General features: G+C 39.4%; 1 protein-coding gene across 3 annotated transcripts in view; it reads left to right on the top strand.

Annotated features, from left to right (window-relative positions):
• Window positions 1–12589, top strand: part of SCUBE1 (signal peptide, CUB domain and EGF like domain containing 1) — a 208553-nt gene that overhangs the window by 66587 nt on the left and 129377 nt on the right. For all 3 annotated transcript variants that reach the window (XM_064701742.1, XM_064701743.1, XM_064701741.1), the window contains exon 4: window positions 219–353. In XM_064701742.1, coding sequence (XP_064557812.1) covers window positions 219–353 — 135 coding nt within the window. The remainder of the gene's footprint in view (window positions 1–218; window positions 354–12589) is intronic.

Here is a 12589-nt window from a genome sequence, read left to right as displayed (position 1 = left end):
TCTCCCCACTGTTTGGGGTTTTGTTTTGGTTTTTTTCATGTCAACTTCTGCCCTAGGATGCAGAAAAAACAATTAGAGGGATTAATTTGGATTAACTAATTTGAGTAATCTTCATTAGCTTAATTTGCAGTGTGCCTTTTTGTGTGTTCCTCACTCTTCTAGATTTGTATTCTGAATCTGTGCATTACCCTGAATTTCTTTTTCCTTCTGTCTTCTAGATGTTGATGAGTGTCTGGATAACAATGGAGGGTGCCAGCAGATTTGTGTCAATACTATGGGCAGCTACGAATGTCAGTGCAAGGAGGGTTTTTTTCTGAGTGATAATCAGCACACCTGCATTCATCGCTCCATTGGTAAGTTTTCAGTGGGTAAATGTGCTGTTTAGAATAACCATGCTCTGTCAGAAAAGCTGAAATAGTTTGGGGTTTTTTGGGTTTTTTGTTTTTAAACCTCCACAGTTCCCAAAATCATTTTACTGGTTGGTTGGATTTGATTGATTCCTCTGCTAGCCAAACTTGTAGCAGAGCCATAAATAAGACAAAGAGACAGGCTTTGGTTTGACACACAAATTATACTTGGTTCACACAGCAGACTCTTTGTGTAGGCAGAGACAGATTTTCAAATAGTAACTTTCTGGTTCTGAGTTTCCAGAACTTAAAAATCTGTTTATTGGATAATGGTGCGCCTGTGTTTCACCTTAGAAAGCATGGTATCTCAAATCCAAACAAGCAGCTTGTTACTTCTGTAAGTTACACAGCTTGTGGGGGTTTTTGCCAGTTGTGTAGCTCATTATTTCATTGCAGACTGATCGTGGCTGATACTATATTGGCACTGGATTTTTCTGTGGTTCAGTACCCTGTCCTTGGGTGGATTAAAAATCGGTTTCTCTGTTGCCTATGCCCTAGCAGTAGAAACAAGGAATCCCTAAAGAACTGTGATCCTTGTCTGCTGCTGTTTTGGACTAGAATAAGCAGCTTTCCCTTTTCTATGGATGTCAGACATGGAAGACAAGTTTGAGTGGAAAGGGAGAAAAGAAAACAACATAGTCATAAATCCTTGCAATTAAGTGGATTCTCTCAGTGTTCATTCAGGCTTCTGTGACCCTGGAAGCAGTGGGAAGATATGCTAGCAAACTCATTTACCAATAAGCAATACAGAATGACAAAGTAGCAAGATGAGACTGGTGATCAAGAGTGCTGTAAATTTCAAAAGGCCACACAAATGCTTCTGAGCTATTTTAAGAGACTAATACTAACCAGAAAATCATGCTTGAATATAGAGTATGAGTTTAGTCATTCTGTTGATAAGAAAGCAAAACGTTGTTTTGCCGCAACGTAGCATCTCAGAAATGTAGATGTGTTACTGGCACTGTGTGTCTGCTTAAACAGAGTTGTAATGACAAGTAGTGATTTTGACTTTCAGAATCATGAAACTATGGAATATATATAACTGTGGAATATATATAACTATGGACAGGTCCACTTTTTAGCATGATTGTTAAGTTTCAAGTATTTTGATTATGATAAGAATATGCAATTAAGCTACAAGAACCAGTGCATGTTTGAGGTTGTTATCTAATAGGTTTTTTTGTCATTCTTTAAACCTAAATTGTCCAGATTTCTGTCCACCGTAAAGTAACCCTGACACAGAGATATCCAACAGAGCAAGGAATAGTTGCTGGAGGCTTAATGAAAAGCACTTGCAAAGTACTGTGCTACAACCATTATTTCAATTTGCACATTATAAAAATTCCCAGCTGTAATAAAGAAAGAATCTAGTTATCTGAGATGGAAACTAATGAAATAAATGAAAAATGAGACTCTAAAGGCAAAAGTTTATTCTAAGGAATAGTTTCATGGCAGGAAAAGGGTGTGCTTTTATGGCAATGAGGATTACTAGTTTGTCAGAAAGACTAGGGGAGTGGATTTGATTACTGACTGCTGTGGGCATATAATAAATATGCATGGAAAATATATTTGTGTTAACTTGTCTACAAAGAAAATGTCATGTAAGATATGGATATTTAATTTGAAGCAATATCTTAAAGTTGTTTTAGATCTGAAAAAAAACAAGCAAACTACCAAACAGACGAGTGGGAATTGCAGTGTGTTTTATGAACAAATGGTTTGCAGCTTTTCAAAAGTAAAGTGTCAGTTTACAATAACAGCAAACGTTACACTGCAGTGTCATGATCCCCTAACAGAAATACATCAGGTGGGTATGCTAGAGGAAGGAACTGAGATGAAATGATCTCTCTCACTTGCCAGAGGTGCCTGAACTGCAAACAGTAAACATGCATGATGAGAAAGCAAATATTTTTTTTAATATTTGTGTTTACTTGCTTTCATAGCTCTCACTTGTAAGCGCTGCTACAGAAACTGTTGGAACACAAAAATACACATCAATGTATTTATCCAGAATGGTGCCAGGGCTATATTGTGACTGTGCCTCTGTTGGTAAACAGGGCTGGAGTGGACAAAGGCACCCCATGCAGCCAGCACTGCAATCCAAACACGAAGGAACTGACTTGCCAAAGCCCTTTAGCGAGGTTGTTGACTTTGTGCATAATAAGATCTATTCATTGCAGAGTGGGTGCATTTCTATCTCTGTAAAATGCATGTGCAGTCACAGAATGTTGGTGTCCTGAACATTACCTAAAGTCTCTCCGAAGACTCAGCTAGTCTCAAACCATCGGCCACAAGGATCTTCATGCAGTTTGCTGCCACATTTCCCCTCCTGTTTTCAAATGCCTTGGGAAAAAAGGCAGAAGCATTGCAAGGTGCTTAGGAGATGATTGGAGTTGGGATGTGTTCAGAAGCAGGGGAGCAGCACAAAGCCTAAGGATGCCTTGTCTGCAGGCCCAGCTCACCCGTCTCAGGCACCAGCAGGGCTGGTACTGATCACATGCTTGGAGCTCACCAGCACATTCAAGTCATGGGATGGTTTCAGAGTTTAAAAAGGGCTTTGGGTCTTGAGAGTTGAGCAGAGGAAGGAATACATCCCTTTTTGCACTTAGCAGGCAAAAGAATGGTGTCTTCCAATAAGAGAGATCCTCCTTCAAATTGTAGGCTGCTCTGTGAATTTTCTCTGCTTCCAGAGATGCTCTGTGCTTGTCCCAGTGTTTTTGGGGTGTTTTGTGTCACTGTGCTCCTACTCACAAGTTGTGGTTAAAAGCATATTGCAGCTCATGATGCGGATTTATGTTCTTGTTTCTTAAATGACACCTTGGCTTGTCATCCAGAAGTGTTATTATCTCTTGTAGACAAAAAGGATTAATGATCCACAGAGAAATAATAATTTTATACTAGTGGGAGGCCAAGCTGACATTAAAGTCAGAGCAAACCCTGGTGTCCCAGCATTTGCATTGTTTCACTGTCTTTGTTGCAGGCCTACTTATTTCTTATGTTTAGTTCCAGTATCTTTTGGGAGGATGCTATGCCCAGTACAACTTACCTCATTTGTTTTTGCATAAAACTGAATTTTGCTTTGCTGAGTCAGATTTCAGTGCCAGTTTACTCACAATAATGATGGCAAGAACAGAGAGAGAGAGAATGGTGGGGAGAAGAGATTGTAGAAGTTATGGAGAACTTATCAGTTGTTTATCTTTGTATATCTTAATTGCATGAGTGGGTATGAACACTGAGAATCATACCAGAGACAAGGTTATGTGTGTTTCCTCATGACTTAAAGAGCAACCTGAATAAAACAGCTGTTACTGACTGTATCATCTCCAGCTCCAGAGGGAGCATGTGTTTAATAAATGTAGAGATCTCTATCATACACTAGCTGTGACCAAGTCAGGTTAGTGGGTTACAGCACGTTTGAACTGAATTTGATGATAAACCAAAAGCCCTAATTCAACAAAGCCTTTGGGCAGATCCTTAAAGTCCTAATTTAGGAAAGCTGGTGAAAAATCTAAATTGGGCTTAAAAGGTATTAAAGTAGACTTGTGCCTGTAGGTAGACAGACAAAATAGACAGAGTGCCTGTATCTCCACTGAAGCTCACAGCGAAGGCTTGGGTACATCCCATTTGTGTTACAACTACATAAGATGATGTGGGCAGGAGCCCTGGCTGCAAACTGCCTCACCAACCCAAATCCCCAGCTGAGCCCCACCTAGCAAGTCTCCTAAAGCACAAAGGGTTTTTGCCTAGAAGCTACATACTTCAGGAGCTCTGTGACTAGGAATACTTCAGCCCCTTATATTCCAGCCCTTGGATGTTGACATCTGGCATAGTTATATTAATAACTATGTCTTATGTCTGCTCATCATTCACTGCAATGGTTTTATATAGCAAGTACCAAGTAGGCTGAAAAGCCAGGTGAATTACGAGTGGCAATTACATGTGAAGATGAGAAGAGGTGGAGAAGTACCAGGTTATAGAAGGCTGAAATCATGGTGGTCTCATCAAGTGCTGAAAAAGCTTTTGACGCAGTTATCACTGTCACTTTCAAGTCTGTTAAAACACTGCTTAGCAAGGAAATCCTTTTTCACTTCCTCTTATCCCATTAGCCTTAGCAGAGTTAGGGAACTTGACATAAAGTCAAGCTACCACAACTTAACAAGATTCTCAAAAACAGCTTGTCTCTTTCTGTACTGAAAGTGTAGATTTAGACCCATAGGAAAAGGAAATGTACTAAGCCACATTGTCTTGCACTTGCTAAGCAAGCCTGTGGAATGGTTTATCATGCTTTTGCTGATACACAGAAACTTGTTAAACTTGATTATGTGTTAAACCCTTGTTAATTTTGCAGTAGTAGCATAGGAGTCCATTGGTCATCAATGGACTACTGAGTTTCTTCTTCTGAGGATTATAAAGCCATCTTTGTTCAATTTTTTTCCTTCCTATTTTCCATGATTTATTTTTATTCTTCATGTTTTTTCTTAGTTCAGTGCAATTTTGTACTGAACAATGTGGTGGTAGAATAATGTGTTAGGACTCCCTGGGAGGAAACGCTGTGCCAAGTCACTGAACAAGGTGTTACAGTTGGGATTCTGGGATTCTTTATTCCCATCTCTGGTGCTGATCCCTTGTGGGACTGTGGACAAGAAGGTTATTGTGACTCAGAATTTCTGCAAAGCCTTTTAGAGGACAGAGGTGTTTTTTCTACAGAAAGCACAATCATCTCTTCGTATTTAAATTCATGTGGAAGGGTGACTTTAAATAAGTAAGTGTTTCTCATCCCAACTATGAAAGCTCTTCCATGATGATGTAACCAGTTAAATTACTCCACCTGAACATGCTTCACCATGGCTACCCTGAATGCAGGTGTCCCATTCACAGAACAATCCTATTTGTCTTATTTTAATTGGAATCCTAATATGATTGTAAAGGAATGTATGTAAAGAAAATTTTATAAAGGAAATCAGTTAATAGATAAATAATAAGAAAGCATTTCAGACAGCAGCAGTTTTATCTAGACAAACTTAGTGTGATCTTGGAAGCCTTTTCCTAAAACTGCACACATTATGACATAAGTGTAATTGAAACTTGTCTCTTTAAGTGTTCCCATGATACATTTAGAATAAAACATTCCATTTATTATCTTTCACATAATATAGGAGATATAGATATAGAAAAGCTATTCGAAATCTCACTGTGCCCTGTTAGAAATGTATAACTTTTTAAAACTTTGTATAACCCACAAAAATTGCTGTACTTTCATTTCCAGGATTCTTTGCTCCAGCAGCCTGTGTGAAGGGTACCTTGCATTTTCTTTCTCTATTCCTCTGGAATAGAAAGAGGTTTTAGTTTGTCTGGAAGGAAGATGCAACAAGTGAAAATACGTGGGATGAGTAAAAAGTAATTTCTGTTAGACCTGATCTCCCTCCTTTCATACACAAATGACTGATAATTGGGACTGGTAAAATGAACTTGGGACTAGTAAACTGGTGTAAAACCAGTTTAAGTGTAACCTGACTTAGGTTCAGCTGTAAGGGGACGCAATAATCATCATAGAATCACAAAATCAGTTTTAGGTGAAAGTTTAGGGCTAGATGTGATAGTAAGCAGTCTCACAGGATCCTAGAACAGCGCAGGTTGGAAAGGACCTCCAGCCTTCTGTGGAAAATGGAGCCTGGATGAAAACAGTGCCCTGTCTGGTCACATCCTGAAAACCACCATCAGCAGAGATGGTGACTCCATTATGTCCCTGGGGATGTTTTTTCACTGAATGGTCATTCTCATTGTAAAAATTATATTTCTTCAGTCATAAGATCAATAAAACCTTGGTCAGTGCAACTTGCAACCATTGCTCTTTATCTTTTCTCCCTGTGGCTCCTTGCAAAAGGAGAGCCTCCACCCTCTTTGTAGCTGCCCTCTAAGGACTAAACACTATCAAATAAAAGTAAGCCTGTCCAAATAAAACTGCAAAAGCAGAGTTTTAAGTATCAAAATTCTCGGTACTATTTTGTTGATTTTTTTTCCCCTTAGCTTTTAACTTAGGACCTCCAGTAAATGTCAGCTTAAATGCTTAGGATGGAGACAAAGACATGCTACTTTTGGCTTACAGAAAATTTAAAAGCATCTGAAACCTGAGGCTGCAATCTTCCATTTATATGTAAGAAAATGTAAGTGTAAATATTATAGAATTGTCAAAGACTGTGTCTGGACTGCAGGAGAGATCCCATCCATGAGAGCAGCAGCAGTTCTATTGCTCAGAGGAGTCCAGACAGAAACCACGATATGAGAAAATGTTATGTGACATGAAATCAAGATAGATTTTCAGTATATCCCAAGTTGCAGAGTTAAATACAGCCAAGTAAATTTGATTGCAGTCCTGTGTTGAGTTCCTAGGGACTAATTCAGATTCGTATCATACTTTCACTCAGCAAAATGGGACCAAGTCTCTGCACATTCTGCTTTGGTTTTTTTAGCTCACTTGCCTTCCAAAAGAAAAATCTTTTGTTTCAAAATTTTCTGGGACTTTGAATTAGTTTTAATTCAGCAAGAAAACCAAATTTTGTTGAGCAATCAATACCTATTGCTGCTTTGCTTCAGCTGAGATTGAATGCACTAGAAAGCAACAGTTATGAAGATACAGTAGGTCAGGAGAATTGAAACTCAAAGAAAAAGTCTCCCAACACTCAGGAACAAGAGCAGATGTCCAGATTTTTCCAAAATCTGGAATTGAATTCCAAGAGTATTGTGCAGAAGCTGTCCTTCAACAGGTACCAGATTTAAGAATACTGATCAGAACAGGCATAAATATTTAAAAAAGAAAACAGAAAACAGAACAACACTAAAAAAATCATAGCCAAGATGAACTAGGAAACATCAGCTGGTAGGTAATCTAGAAGTCATATGGATATAGTGCTTGAACAGTAAATGCACAGTTGAAAATGACTGAGTGATAAACTAGGACATGCAGGTAATTTCTCAGCGAGCAAGAATCTAAAATAGTTTAATGGTACAGTCAGTGTTTCTTCATGGTTCCGTTGCCAGTGCCTTTTGGTGTGGAAAGGATGAAAACTAAAGGGGGAAAGTTAAGCTGGAGGTGCTCTTGGAAAGAGCAGCTGTTTGAAACAGCCTGCAACAGCACGACAGCCAGCCAGCTTGCCAGGGGCAGCACAGGATTTGTAAGTCCGATCAGAAATCTCTCCACACCTGTGTGACAGAAAGTGCAGCAAGCAGGCAGGAGCTCAGCAGCTGAGTGACTGGAAGTGCTGACAGGATGGGAAAACTACACGCATGAATGGGAAAACACACTGGAAAGCAGGACCTTAAGAAAAAAAAATGAAAAAGAGAAAATAGGCAAAAGAGGCTTTCACACTCAATCATTCAATAGCACTAGAAGGGAACCAATGTTCTGTTCATACTGTCTACTTTGGATATAGGAAGATTATACTAAATAAAAGAACTGACATGTTTTTTAAAGGCCTCTAGCATCCAGTTGACTGAAACATCAGGTGAGAAAGATCTGGGAAGAATATGAAGCCAGAGCATACTGGAAAAAAGCTTGCATCCACATATAGCACAACAAATGAACTCTGTTTTAAGTATATGCCATATGTTGTATTTGTCATGTGTCTTTCTCTGAATGCAGGGCCTGCTCTGAGTACTATGTAAAGATGCTCAGCATCTTTCATACCTGCTGTAGTCTCTGCATGGCTTGTGGTTTTCACTGTGTAGAGAAATCAGTCACAGACCATGTTGCAGGCACTGTTCCTCTTCTCTGCTATCCATTACAAATCTCAGATGTGATCCAGCAGGAGCTCTAGAAAGCGATACTGCTATGTGTTTCTGGTGGTTATAAACCAGGAGAAATTCAAGATATGAATAGCAAATACCTGTTCATAAAAACTGTTAGCCTCCTGCATGTGGCATGCATTTTATTGGTTCTATTAATTATTCAGTTCCATGTAGTTGTGTTTGAGGTTGCTCTGAGCTATTCTGAATTAATTTAGGAGTTAATTGAAATAAGAAGGGAGATGCATGTATTTAATAGTCATATATATTTCAAGCCTAAGAATACTTGCATGCTTTGTTAAATTTTATACCTTAGAAGTCACTGTGAATGCTTTCATAGCAGGAACTTTGTAGGAACACCATGAAATATTTTTAAGAGGAAACAAAAAAATAAGGGAGTGAGACAAAGGTTTGTCAGGCAAACAGAAAATAAGAGGAGGAGGAAGAGAAACAGCCAGCCAAGTGGGAATGAGGTGAAGAGGAGGAGAATAGATAGAAAATGAAGAGTGAGAAACAACATAAGGTGAAAATCTATACTTCTTTTCTCTCCTTAATTCCCTGTCTCACCAGTAAAATTTCTTTCCAATGTCTACTCCCTTAGAGTTTTCATTTAGGTAACTTCTCTCTTGTATAAGCCACATTATAGTCACAGGTCAGTCATGGTAGCAATGTATTTGGAATCTTTTTTTTTCTCAGTGGAATGGATTGTGCGCTGAGATTGCAAAGTCAACCTGCAATCATGAGCAACTCATCAGGATGATTTCCCTGCTTTGCTGCTCCCAGGATTCCAGAAATGCAGAAACAGAGGTGTTAAGTGTGACAGGGGGAGGAGAGCATCTGAACTATGTTCATTATTGATAAAAGCATTGAGCTTGTGCAGCAAATCGATTAACCTAAGTTTTGTGCACCATGCATAGTATGACTAATCATTTTCCAAAGGCTATGCCTGATTTATCAGGGCTGAGAAGCTGCAAGTAATCTTTCTTCTCTTGTTCCATCATAAAACATTCACCTTGGAGTAAAAGCCACAGCACTTTTGGCCCCCTTTGATATGGAGTACCTTCTTTAAAAGTTCTCTGTGTTTATAGCTCACTAAATCACTGCACATGCCATGTAAGCCCGTGTTATCCACTGCGGTGCTGCAAGCATTGTGTTACACAGCTGATTTACCAGAGCTGGCAGATTTTCTGCCTACACGTTACATGGGCAGAGGATGGAAAAATAGCTGCTATCTTCAATCCATATCAAACTGCAAAGTGCTAGAAAGGCCAAAGCTCAGAGCCTTCTTGCTAAAACATTAATTTTTAACAGAAATCCACATGATCAGTGTTGGCATTTCAGTATTTAGTGTAATGAGGATTGGTTATTTAAACTGACATTTCCTTGTAAGGCTACAAATGCCAAGATGGGGAAGCAGGAATGTGCATGTTCTTATGCTGTGTATTTCTTCTCCTTCTGCTTCTTCAGAAGTGAACTCCTAGTTACTTGCTTTTCTAATCACTAATTGGCATGGGAATGTCGCAGGAGTTTACAAAAACTACCTCCACTCTGAAAGAGGACCTACACTATGTGCTGTAACTTATAGATGTGAGGGACAGAAAAGTTAAATAATTTGCCTAGAGTTACACAGGAAGGCTGTAGAAATCACAAGAACTTACCAGAAAACCTGTGAGGGGATCATTTGTCAGTACATGCAGTTTAACTGATACTGTGCTGATTTCACCAAATCTGTTTTGTTAAGCTGAGTGTCTCTTTTTATGTATGCTCCTACTATGAATAGAATGCAGATACCCTGAACCCCATTCTGTTGATCTGTTATTTAATTTATCTTTCATCCCTGGTGCACTTTAACATCAGTGATTGATGAATTTTGTGTACGTGTTTGGAGGTCAAAGTGTAGCACAGGGAACCCAGTGGATAACAGTGGATATCACAAATCCTATTCTCTCCCTCCTTCCCACATTTTTGTTCGCTTTGTTCTCTATTGGCTCAGTGTTGTAAATTGAAAAATTCCTGATGGTGTCAGGCAGCTTGACTTCTCACTGAAATTCAGGATGACTGCTGACTCTCTGCACTGTCCCTTTGTACTGGGAAGGCGGCAAAATTGACATTGGAAATGGATAGGTTCTGAGAAGTGAGGAGGAATATAACCACCTGAACAAGCCAACAAAATGTTGCCAGCATTATTTTTGAAAGAAGTGTATTCTGTCACTAAGTCAGATTTTGTTCTCTGAAGTAGTTGATTTTTCTGTTTTTCTGTGGTGGTGGTGGTAGTATTATTTTTTTTTTTTAATTATTATTATTATTTAGGCGTGGAGACATTGTCATTGGCAGTGTGTGGAAGTGGTGTTTAGGCAGCCTTGTCTGCCTCTGTGGGCACTGCGAACCCATGAAACTCTGATCGGGCAGAGAGGCTGCTGCAAGGAGCAGCTCAAACACGGAGCCTGATTTGCTGGGTGCAGGAGGGTGTTCCTGGTAGTGTCTCTGAATCCAGTTTCCTTTCACAGGTGAAATATCTCAGTATTGGGGGAGCTTTGCAGGAAAATAATGAGCAGAACAAACCCAAAGGGTCCTGCTGGCTCTGCTGAAGGGCACATCCAGGCAATGCTGCAGGTGAAACTGGCCTGCCTGAGCAGCAGCTGTCTGCCTGCTCTTCTCCAGGACTGGGATTCTGCTCCTCACCTTTCCAGACAAAATGCTTTCTGAGGTCCCTCTAAGCTTCCCAGGAAAAGCTATCATTTGGCCTAAACACTTACTTAATGGCTATTTAATTGTTCTGCTCTAATCTGAGTCTGAAAAACATATCATAAAAAATACAAACAAACCTGTAATGAGCTGCTTTAAAGCAGGAGTTGTAGTTTCCTAAGCTAATCTGTGTCTCATACTTGTGTCCTGAGTAGTACATTTCCCTGGAGATTTATTTTGAAACTGCTGCGTGTGTAGATCTAAACAGGACTTTTGAGCATTTGGCATTAGTTCAGAATACCGTGTGCTTTTCAGTCTTCCTAGAATTCCCAGAAGGAGATAGTGAGCTGCCATTGCTGTGCTGTCTCAGAGAAGCTGACCACTTATTGGCCCAATGAACACTGAATAATCTGGAGGATTGCCTATCAGGAGCTGCCAAAATGCTCCATAAAACAGTCTCACAGCAAAGTAAAATGCCAGAAAAACAATAAAACCAAAGAACACCAGTTATAATACTCAGTAATTAGAGCCTTTAAAAGGATCTTAAGGATCCTCCCTGGTGGGAGCAGAAGAGCTCTTTTGTGGTTTTTATGTTGTTTTTGTTGGTTTTATGCAAAAGTTATATTAGGTGGCTAAAGGAATTTTCCTGTTGTCCAGACTGTGGATTTGTTTAACCTAGCTGTAGTTTATATGTAGTAGCACTTCTGAAAGTCCATCAAATTCACTTGTTCCTATTAGCTGTCAAGTGCCTAAACCCAAAATGTAAATAAATATACCCCCATCTTATTTATATGTCATTTGGTTAAATATTTTAGGAGTTGTTTTGTTTCTTCATTTCCTCCAAAACACCTGCAAAGGCCTTGTTTTCTCTTAGTGTTTTTTATGACTCATTTCATGGAGATACTTCTGTACCGAGCTATACAAAGTTGAGCTGTCTGAAAAACAACTTTGTGAACTAAAGTGTGGCTGTGTTGAAGGACATCTCATTTTTCCTTTTTCATATTTATTCTCTCTTTGGACTTCCATGAGTCATATTTACAGGCAGAACCAGGATTTCCTTGCTTTTCAATATGCCATGATGTCAGGAAAAACACTGCTATTTTTTTCTGCTTACTTTGACCACCAATAAATACCACCCAAATTAAAATCCATGTTCAGTGTTTAGTGGATGTTTTTCATCAAAGTATAAAAATCAAATACAGCTGCTTATCAAGAAGAATTCTATTTTTTGTGTTCTCCCAAGCACAGCACTATTGACTGCACTCTGTTTAGTCTTCTGCTGACCTCTGGCAAACAGCTTGTAGATTCCTAAGGATTTTCTTCACCTTTCTTTACTTAAATCATTAAAGCCAGGGATTGCTACAAACCAGATATGCTGCTAGCAATCTCAAGCTTATTCCCGTGTGCAGTTCTGCCAATGCATCTCCATCTTCACTCACTCTGTCTTTTCACCTCCTTGCTCTTTATAAGAAACGGAACTCCAATTAGTGTATACATGGTGACTAGGATGAAATAATACACCATTTCTAGCCTATGAAATCTATAGAGGCCAAAGACCGCTCCAGTCAGTGCTGTAGTGCTCTCTCTGAAGTGGAGATGAGATCCAAGCCTGATCAGAGCAGTTCTGAAGCCCACAGAATCCCAGCAGTTTCAGTAGGATTTGAACAGGCATCACCAGACTGTGTACATCTGTCAACAGGAGAGATTGAATCAGG

Source organism: Zonotrichia leucophrys, chromosome 1A, assembly GCF_028769735.1.
Source record: "Zonotrichia leucophrys gambelii isolate GWCS_2022_RI chromosome 1A, RI_Zleu_2.0, whole genome shotgun sequence".
Lineage (NCBI taxonomy): Eukaryota > Metazoa > Chordata > Aves > Passeriformes > Passerellidae > Zonotrichia > Zonotrichia leucophrys.
This window is presented reverse-complemented; position numbering and strand designations above follow the sequence as displayed.